The sequence below is a fragment of the Lycium barbarum genome, chromosome 12 (genome assembly GCF_019175385.1).
Source record: "Lycium barbarum isolate Lr01 chromosome 12, ASM1917538v2, whole genome shotgun sequence".
In the NCBI taxonomy this organism is placed as follows: Eukaryota; Viridiplantae; Streptophyta; class Magnoliopsida; order Solanales; family Solanaceae; genus Lycium; species Lycium barbarum.
In genome coordinates, this window is record NC_083348.1 from 57,168,611 (window position 1) to 57,179,479 (window position 10,869).

General features: G+C 36.0%; 1 protein-coding gene across 2 annotated transcripts; it reads right to left on the minus strand.

Annotated features, from left to right (window-relative positions):
• Window positions 1-359: 359 nt before the first annotated feature.
• LOC132621624 (nuclear cap-binding protein subunit 2-like) lies at window positions 360-10,579 on the minus strand. 2 transcript variants are annotated; one of them, XM_060335961.1, is made up of 9 exons: window positions 10,063-10,579; window positions 8,072-8,141; window positions 7,143-7,366; window positions 4,437-4,575; window positions 4,327-4,360; window positions 2,246-2,359; window positions 1,200-1,253; window positions 959-1,065; window positions 360-664 (listed from the first exon to the last, which is right to left on the minus strand). In XM_060335961.1, the coding sequence occupies exons 2-9, from the start codon at window positions 8,087-8,089 to the stop codon at window positions 590-592; spliced, it is 765 nt and encodes a 254-aa protein (XP_060191944.1). In that variant the 5' UTR covers window positions 8,090-8,141; window positions 10,063-10,579; the 3' UTR covers window positions 360-589. The 2 variants fall into 2 exon arrangements, with proteins under 2 accessions (XP_060191944.1, XP_060191943.1); XM_060335960.1 differs by having other exon boundaries at window positions 1,197-1,253; window positions 10,063-10,429.
• Window positions 10,580-10,869: the final 290 nt, after the last annotated feature.

Genomic DNA, 10,869 nt, shown 5'->3' on the forward strand with positions numbered 1-10,869 from the left:
TATTTTGGTCCAGATCATGTATACATATTAAAAAATTTACTTAATATCTACAAATATTTGACTTTTAATCCAATTATTATTGTATATTAATTAGACGTCGCTGCAGGAAGCCATAAACTAGTCCTGAATTTATCTCTGCGTTGTACATAGTACCAAGAGCAACGAAGAAACTTCCGACTATAGAACATTAAAAGCAAGGGAAAAAATCTCTTTAAAATTCTTTTGTTGTAGAACCCGCTAACACCAAATCTAAACATGTAGAAATGCTAAGCATTGGTTTTTGATTTTCATAGTCAAACTACACAACCTTAAAGAAACAACATGAAATCACCATGGATTCATCCAAATTTCCAATGAAGTGATATTAAAAGGTCGATTGTAGTTCATTTTATACTTAATTAGAAACGGTTAACAATGGATCCCAACGGTTACTCCTTAGGTACAAATACGTTTGAAGGTAGTTCCTAATGTACAACATTTTAATTGTGTAAGCACGAGTAACAACGGAAGTTGATGAGAGCGAGAAAGAGCAGGTCTTGGACTCTCTTTTAAAGTAACACACAGCAATCTACATCTAGAAATAAAAGAACTAGGTACACCGCTTCCTATCATCATCATCGTCTTCATCAGAATCACCACTCTCACGGAAACGTGGATTCTTCTCCTGCGCAAAAGATTGCAACAACTTTCACTAAAACAAAAGAGAGAGAAAAGGATTTGCAGCTCAACCCCCTATGTCATTAAAATCACAAGCTAAAATTAGGGAACCTGCCTCTTTGACATCCATACAAACTAAGGCCTGGTAGTCAATAATAATAATATCCTATTTCGAATTGCTGATTTTAGTAGAAGGGGAACTCCTAACTCCCAAGTATTTAAGCACATAGTACATATGAAAAGATGGAAGAGGACACACTGGCAGTAAAAAGAAATGATGGGTAAGGTATAAAAGAATTACCGGTCTGGATTCATGATCAGAGGTTCTCCGAGATTCGCGGTCATAACTCCTCTTTGGATAATCTGACCGACGGTGGTCATCTTCCCTGTGTCGCTTGCGATGATAGTCTATTTTCCACATAAGATAAGAGAGTTATTTGTTAAATGTAGTCTAGTGAAACAAAGATAGAAATTACAATGTATAGAAAATACAATGTTGTAGAGCATTAGAACTGAATCAAAAGCTTTGAAGAACATACCACCTCTACCATGTCGATACGAGCCTCCATGACCATGGTTTCCACTATGTCTACCATCTGCAGCATTTCTTGTATCAGTCAATGACATAGACATAGTGTAAGGTCTATAACAAGTGTACCACATTTTTTATCATATTACATTATATTGCAAAACCTACAGTTTTAGCACCGCAGATAAACTCACTCAGGTGATAGTGAAGTTATTGGAAGTGCAAGAAAAACTCAGTGGAGCTTGAAGGCTCGAGTGAATCAACTATTCCAAGCTTAATTTGAAATCCTAAAGTGGTTGGTTCAATCTCTTCCTTTTCCCTTTTCTCTTGTTAGAGGAATCTCAAGTTTAAATCTGATTTTATACTAGAATAATGAAAACTCACAGCAATAATTTTGAAAAAGCAACCAGACTAATTATGGGAGCCAGCTCAAAATTTAGAACTGGAACAAAACCCAGATCATTAACAACCAGATCTATCCATATGCTCAAACTTATACAATACTTTTCACCGTACACGTTTGATTTACCAAGAAGCATTCAGAATGTACGACATCGTGCTTAACAGGTTCAGTATTTTATATAAAACCACCATTCCTCTGACAGCTACAGATATAACTCATTAAATGAAAGGCAGATATATTAGAACCAGTGAGGTGTACGATAAGAACTTCACCATCAACATTGACACGAGCAGATAACTTCACCATGAACCAACTTTGTACTAATAAACACTAGTTTTACTTATAGGAGCCTGTTAACCCCCGCGGCTAAAATCAAAAGCAATCCCCCACCACATTGAAGCACACACAAGTCCTGTAGTAGTAAAATCTAAATCTGCAGTAACAAGGCACTTCAAGTTGACTGCTTAATCAAAATATTTCCTTATTTGAAAAAACAAAAAAGGAAGAAGAAGAAAAATGTTTGCATTCTTTACATTCCACACTTCAAATATTATCAAATAACAATTGAGAGAAAGAAGCTATTTGCCAAGACGCAAGAAAGAGTCAATATTATCGAAGAAAAAACTAATTACAAAGTTAAGAGGAGTCAAACTTACAGTTAGGTGGTGGCATAACTGGTGGGTACGCGCCCAATGATCCTGTACCATAATCCACTAGCTGCCTTTGTGCTTCCAATTCCTTTTGGACCAATTTTCCATAACCACCTCGACGTATAACTAGTTAAGGAATTAAAAGATAGTCCTACATTCTTAAATATAATGAAGAAAGAAATGAAAGAATGACGTCTTAAACCCTGTTGACATTTCCAGGGTGAACAAATGCAAAAAAAGCATTGTTCTAGTTGCCTGAAATATCATGCTAGAGTTTCAACCAATCGTCCGATAAGGTGATGAAAACTTCCTAAATTGATTGACCATAAAAGTAAAACATTGTGCACATTTTCATGGGTTAAACCATATTCTTTTCTTTAAAAAGTTGGGTTCAACAATAAATCTGAGAGATCTTCTTTTTCACAGGAAAATTTGGTCACGTAGATCTTCTATTTTGCCGGAATTCGTTGATTGCTCCGTACGAATTTACAATGGAATCCATGTAAACAATGTCAACCACCTTTCCTATCCTTGATTCAGTAACATCTACTCACATCGTAGAAGTTCTGATTCATGACAAAAGAATAAAGGAAGATCTACTTCAAAATATTTCCTTGTAAAATAACTAAGAAAGAAAAACATTGCCCTGTTAAACTAGCAAATCACATTGGCTACCAGATGAAATTTCCCCTTCATCATGGCGATTATCCTAAAACCATAGGATAAGAATGCTGAAAACTAAAGCTTTTGAAACATATTTGTGATAGTGCTTCCTGCCTAAGCCTTGGTGGGCAGAGTTACTATGTACTTATGCTGGCGGGAGGTGGCAGGTACCCGGTGAAATAGTCGAGGTACGCACAAGCTGGCCGGAAACCAGCGTCATAAAAACAAAAGATTTGATACTCTGGCTCATTCAGTCAAAGCAAAACACATCAGGGTCACTAACACCTTGAGAAAGAATGCTATAGAATCTTAAGATCACAAGAGAAAAGAAGCGTTTGCTTTATCCACTACCTTATCAAGTGACTTGCTTGATGCAGAGGGTTATGGCAACAGCTGAAGCACCAGCCTTTTGATGCCCCAAGCAGCTACATGTAGGGTAAGTGCTTACTGAAAAAATGCTATAGAGATGTACTCTCTCCCTCCCTCGATCTTGATCTCGATCAAGTACTATAGAGATATTTTTTAAGAAGCCATTTGAGTAACCTATAATGTTGCATCAACAAAGTATAACCTAAACCTCAAGCATTAGTGTATAGAGGAATAATGTACGCAGTTGAACATATTAGCTAGTTAAGTACCACTTTAGTTACAACTGCCAAATAGACAATAGCTGAAGCACCAGCCTTTTGATGCCCCAAGCAGCTACGTGTAGGGTAAGTGCTTACTGAAAAAATGCTATAGAGATGAACTCTTTCCCTCCCTCGATCTTGATCTCGATCAAGTACTATAGAGATACTTCTTAAGGAGGCATTTGAGTAACCTATAATGTTGCGTCAACAAAGTATAACCTAAACCTCAAGCATTATAGTATATAGAGGAATAATGTACACAGTGGAACATATTAGCTAGTTAAGTACCACTTTAGTTACAATTGCCAAATAGACAAGTCACACACACCACATATGTACATAATATTAGAACAAGTAAATCCATTAAACTATATCCTTTTTTTTTTCTCAATCTACTTAAACCATACTGGCATACATGACGATAGTATGCACATGACGCTAGTATGCCAAGTTTTTAACAGACTTTTACATACACTTCCTGCTTATTCATTGATCATCAGAAAAGACATTTTCCTAAACAAATTAGCTAAGAGTACTTAGTTTGACATCCTTCTGCATACAATAAATTAACTTCGACTAGCTTTTTCCTAGAAGTTCCATGTCTGTTTTGTTCAATTCCAGAATATTCATCAGTGCATGATGGGACCAAAACACTTTTATCTGAAATAAAAAAAACTTAAGAAAATAGCTACAAAATTAAAAAAAAAACAAAACAAAACAAAAAAAAAAAAAAAAAAGCTAAAGAAGTTGAACGAAAATTGTTAGCACATGCTTATCGATAGAAGAAAAGGATATCTGGATCATAGTCAGTACGATATTCATCGCGTACCTGGGAAAAAAGATGTAAATCAGATCAAATGCTAGTAGAATCTCCAGATAAAAGGATGAGTCACTAAGGAGATTACCTGTCCACCACTCCTACCACGGCCCCATTGCCTACCTTCTTGAAATCCCCAATCAAAATCAACACGAATAGGGCGATCATCAAGAATTGTTCCACTGATATATTTGACAGAGTCTTCAGCGTCGTCTCTAGAGTAGTACCTGAAAATAATTTTGCAGTTACACCGCTGCAAATGATATTCTCCTCACCTTCTTTTGTTTTCATCTTTGGCTTCTTTTTTTTCCGCTTGTACAGGGAAGGGGTAATGGCCTAATGGGAGATAAACTCAAAGATATAGATGTAACAAACTACAACATACACCTTCATCCAAAAAAAAAAAAAAAAAAAACTAAACTACAACATACACCTAATATCATATTGGTATATATAGAAAAATTCACTCGAACTATCAAAAAAGAAAAAATAATGAGCAAATAGGTTATAGCTTCTTACTGCAACAACAGTGGAAGCTCCAAAGAGACAAGCTTGTGATGCACTCCTTCCATTCCGTTTATATTGACCTATATTTATGTGGACACATCCAAAAGTTCACGTCTTTCCTAATGTCAATTTTTAACTCTGACATAAATATAAGCTATTAAATCATCTGACCTCATTTCAACTAACTTCTCTCCTTTTTGCAGTTCAAAATATTATTTAAACTCCTTCCCATCAAACCTAATATAATAATACACATCCAAACATTTGTTCTTAAACTTTCTAAGCGTCAACCCAGGTCAATTAAACTGACAGCAGATCTAAAAGTAGCAAATTTTGACAAGCTTGGAAGGGGACAACAAGACAGAGATTTCTAAGAAACAGATACACTTCCCAAATACAAATCCACCCACCACCACTACCACCCGTGCATCCAAAAGAAACACAACCTAAACAAACACCATAAGCTATACAAAGTTTTCTTTTTATTTATAAGGAACCTATAAAATTTTCTCTTGAAACATTAGCAAATATTTTCAGCAAGTCATCAAAGAACTATATAATTGCTTCTGGACGAATAGTGATGATACATGGATGACATGAAGTTGCAAATACATTATTAGTATCAAACTTTGGGCTTTTAAGGCAAGAACAGAGATCTACTTTCACTTTGTGAAATCTAAATTTGGTGATTCATTTTTGCAAGAAATCTATTTTTCTCTGATTTTCAAGCAAGAATTCTCCTCTTTCCTTGTTAATGATCTTGTTTTCCATCATTAAGAAGGTGACACATGGGTAACAAAGGAGTGAAACAAGCAGATAACATCAAAGACACCCCAGCCAAAATACTCCAACTTTTTGTTGTGATACCTGTTAGACTAACAAAGTTAAGCCAACCCCTGGACTTGAAAGAAGGAGAAAAAAGATAAGAATATGAGGGAAATTCTCTTATTGTTCTATCAAGCAGGAGCGAAGTTTCCTTTTCAGTTCAAAGTGGCGAAAACATGGAGAATTGCAACCCCATTTAGCGCAATGTCATGTAATACCAAGAAGGACCTCAGGATTACGAACAAAATAACTATGTAACAGGAGATTTGTTTCAGATAACAGTCGCACCTTTCATTTTTCTCCAAATTGATGCAAAAGTAATAATAAATACTGCTTCCCATCTCTCCTCTCCTCTCTTTTCTTTTCTCCCGCATATCCCTTCCATTTTCTCATCCAGGTCCCAATCTTCTTCCGTTTTTTCCTTCCTTTTGTTTTTGATAAAGTCTTCCCATTTTTTTCTTTTAGGATATCCAAGTTATCAAGAGATACAAATACTCATATCTGACTTCGGTAGACTCCGCTATAGCCTTCTCTACTCTCAATAGCCAACTGCCACTTATCCAGCAGTACGAATCAAATCCTTGAGAAGCTCAACATATGATAATCTTGCCTCCTGTACTTTCATTTCACATGCCCTAAGAACATTCGACTTTAGAATTAGGCAGCTCAATGCAATGTGTTCTTCCACTCCTACGACTTCTTTTAAATTTAACTGATCCTCATACATCTAGCTCCATCGTTCAATCTCAAGCCACCTCCGTATCATCCACATATTTTTTTTAAAAAGCACCTCTCAACTTGAACCCTGTATGTCCGATCTTCTATTCATACAGTGCCTTTGCACCAAAGAACAACTGGAACTAATGTTCACCTTCACGTAAAAAACAAGGTTAATTCACTATTTTCAGCAGACATCTGTCTTGCCTTCTGCCTATGTCCACAAAAAAAATGAAAAACAAAATGAAATTATATTGACCCCTTGCCTCTACCAGCTATCTTGTCCTCACTTGGAAAACCTACGTGGTCTTGATTGCATCTAATGGATTCAGATTGCATACAACATGCTAGGTGAACATGTCAAATTCTAAACACTATATACTGAACAGATAATGACTGTGGTATCAACTTCTTTACTAATCTTCAGAATACTTCTTAAGTTCCTTGTATTAACCCTCAGGATTGTAAGTTGTGCCATCTACATATGAAGACACAGCAGGTAACAGTTGATCGATATCTTGTAGGAATAGAAATGGCGGACATGATTCTTAATTCCATCGGGTGGCATGAACAAATGAAAAATACATAATATGAAATCCTTACTGAAACAGGAGACAAAATTAGAACTAGAGGGAACTAGTTAAGCTGGAGCAGGTGTAACATAATTGGAGAGGAAATTATACGGTTGAAAGTTAGCAACACAAAATGGAAGAAATTGGAGACTGAAAGCAAGTTCAGGCCATACATTATAAAGCTGAATCCACAAGGAGTTTTGGAATTCTTATCCAATCCCATCACTATCTTTTTAATCTCTCCAGCACGAGAGAACAGCTCATATACTTGCTCCTCTGTTGTGTAGAAAGACATGTTCCCCACATACACAGTTGTCGACTTTAACAAAGCATCTTCAAATTCTTCTTGCGATCCTGGAAACCTTCTGTCCCTATATGCTGAAATCTTGGCTAAATCCTAAGAGAAAAAACAGCCGAGAAAATGTTAAAAAGATAGTTAAAAGTAAATAAAAACCTAGATTACGAAAGGACGTAAGAAGATTTCAGCATATAGGGATGCAAATAAAACAGCAGAAAAAAGGTTAAAAAGATAGTCAAAAGAAAATAAAATCTAGATTAAGAAAGGATATAGCACACCACAATCTCTTTATGTGAAAATTTCATGAAATGCCAATGGAGATGCAGGAGACTTAATTGCTGCACTTTACTAACATTGCACACGAGTATGGAAAGTCATAGATGTCTCTTGCTTCCTAAACAATGAACCTTTGAGTTAAATCAGCAAACCCTGACTGAGTTGTTAGCTACTCATAATACCAAGGCTTACAGCTTAGTGATACCTGTTCAAGTCTCCCTGCAATAGGTATGTGTTCGATTCTTACTGCCCCCTTCCCCAACCCCCTTCATAATAGAAAAAGTTTAGGAAAAAAAGTTGTTAGCTCCTCGGATAAGCAGCTATACACGGATTAAAGCATCATGTACAAAGCTATAACATGTTTTTTATATACTCCTCCAAAGGTTGTGAGAAGATCCCTTCACGCATAAGTACAATCCACGAAAACAAAAAGATAGACACAACTTAAAAACATTAAATCAATGGACAAATTGATTATTGAACAAAAGATACATGAAAAATCAAAGGACACTGTGGCATTCATATTACCTTGAACAGAGAAGCCATTACGTTCTGCTCCCAAGGATATCCCCCACTTTGTATCTTTTGCGCCTAGGAACTGCAACATTCTAATTCAGGTTAGGAACAACAGGAAAACAATTCGCCGCTCAAATAGACAAAAGACTGATTAATCATTCAAGATAACAGTTATCAAATTCGCCAGTACACTAGCCTCAACTTAACAGCCAGCATTTTGATAGACTGATTCAGAGTTAAATGATACTTCAAAAAGAATTAGCATATTCTAAATGAAACTGGTAATAAGAATAAACAGAAAATTCTGGTATATCCAAATGTGAATTATGACTTCAACAATGCTGAAAACTCGCAACATCGATAAGAGTTTCGGTAAACTTGATCAAGAGAAGTCATATTCTTTTTTTCATAAATTAGTCAAAAGATTCAAATTTTTTATACCCTTATTTGTTTTATTCCGTTCTTTTCTTATTTAACAAAAATATTCAGTAACTTGACTACTGATACTCAAAGTAAGATTACTATACCATATACCATCATGACTTTGAACCCCCACCACCACATGGGAAAGATACAAGAATGCATATTAACTTGTAAAAATCAGAAAGAACATTGACAACTCGGTATAAACAGGGCCGGCTTCAGGGTGAAGCGGCTAAACCACGTGCTTTAGGCTCCCAAATTTTGGGGCAGCTGTCACAGCCCTTTTTTCAATATAGGTTTTATTATTCAAAAGCGTTTTTTTCCAATTGGAGTGACGGTTTTGAATAGGGATTATTTATTTAACATAGTTGCCACATGGAATTGAGTTTTAGTGTTCCAAGTCAACCTTATCGAAGCCCTAATCAAGAGGAAACTAACTCTTGAATAATTAGTCTGCGAAAACAAAAGTCTAGGTAAGAAATTTTGTTGATCGGGGAAGGTGTTAGGCACCCCCAGGTCACTTGGTTCTAGCAAGGTAGCTTTTATTCACTTATACTCAACCTCATCTAATTTTTGGATAGATTGTGTTTACAAGCCTTGAATTGCTCGTACTTTTTATTGTTGAATTTCATTGGTCTCAAACCTAGATGCGTAACCGCATTCTTGGTCTTGACATACACCGACTTAGAAGGGTAACCGCTTTCTTCGCTCGTTTGTATCTCACCTAATAAACCTTGTCTACAAATCTTGATTTGCATTAATGAAATTTGATTATTAAAACAAATTGGTCAAGGTGCGTAACCGCATCCGCGAATTTCTTTTATTTTTTTAGCGTCTCAAAAAAGATGTGTAGCCGCATTCTTATTCGAAACAAGAATTTTAAACGTGCCTATGCTCGTCTAACGTTTGATACATCCTAATATTTTCCTATTACTGTTCACGAGCTCAAGTGACAAACATCGTGCCCTAGCAATCTGTTTATGGAGAAAGTCCTTCAAATCTTGCTTATGTGATTGATACCATATCATAAGAGGAATACCAAAACAGACCCACAACAAAAAGAAAACAGAACAGAACACAATCTAAGTGTTATGAGCAAAATTAGGATTAAATCATCAAGCCTCTCTTATCACGTACTCCCTCCGTCCACTTTTACTACTAAAAATAGATGTCCCCTTTTACTTGTCCAATTTGAAAAATCAAGACAGAATTTATCACTTAGTTCCTAATTTACACTTATTATTAAGGGTAATCATTTTCCAAAACATTAAATTTATTATATTCAAAGGGTGATATAGTAAACTTATCATTTTATTAATTACTCCTTAAGGGGTGGCTAATGCTTTTACTTTGCAAATCATCCTGTATGCCCATTTTTTTCCTCATTCCCGTAGTACTAAAATGTGAGCACCAAATGACAAAATGCAATTAATTTAAGCATTAACAACAACAAGATGCCCAGCGTAATTAATTTAAGCATTACGACAAACAAAAATAGGCAGGTGAAGAGAGAGATAAACCATAAGTGAAAACAATTGAAAGAGATGAGTAAAAAGTTGAATAGAAAAGAGAGAATGGACCTTTGAGTAGGAAATTTTGTTCAATACAAAGTCTTCAATCAAAACATGGACTGGAAGGTGCTACAGACGGAGAACCTGGCAGAAGCCGGACAACCTCGACTCGACTGAAAGGGTTAAGAAATGGCAGCAAATTGGACTTGAGGAGGTTGGGCTTACCAATAATCACTAATGGGCTCTAATTTAAATTGGCTATTTGGGCTAACTCACCCAACTTAATAGGGTCATTGGCAGAAATGTCCCTGATTTGAGGTGGTCTTTAATTTTTGTCCTGCAATCTGCTGGTCTTTAATTTTTACGCTTCAACCTTTTAAGTCAAAAATAGCTGGACGAAAATACCCTGGGGTAAAAACACGATGGATCATGAAGCTTGAGCAACTTGACTATGGAAAAGCGAGGGGGTGGGGGTGATCGGAGCAGGAATCCCGGGGAAGCGGAGAAAACTATAGAAGGTGGAAGAGATGGGAGGTGGGGTCCATGTTTGGTGACACGTGGAGATTCTTAGGAGCTTCGTGATACTTTTTGTGATTGATTCTCAGTCGTTAGATTGTATTGATGGGGTCAATTATGATTATTTGACGGTGCGGGATGGGTTCTTAATTTAACTACTATGGAGGACTGGCGAGAGAGGAGCACGTACTGAAATTGAATGCAAAACATTAGTGCTAGTATTTATTTTAATACTAGATGATGAAAGCACAGGCCCAACACAAAAAATAGTAGTACACTTTTCTTTTTAGTCTGTTTTAAAAAAATGATATATTTTTATGTTTAGAAATCATTTAACTTGAAACTTCCCCTTTTACGTTT

What these genes read in the sequence shown, in the direction of transcription:
- LOC132621624 (XM_060335960.1), bottom strand. An exon ending in TGTGGATTCAGCTTTATAAT is followed by an intron (nt 4,576 to 7,142) that starts GTATGGCCTGAA and finishes AATTATTTTCAG; the next exon opens with GTACTACTCTAGAGACGACG. An exon ending in GTGGTAGGAGTGGTGGACAG is followed by an intron (nt 4,361 to 4,436) that starts GTAATCTCCTTA and finishes CTTTTTTCCCAG; the next exon opens with GTACGCGATGAATATCGTAC.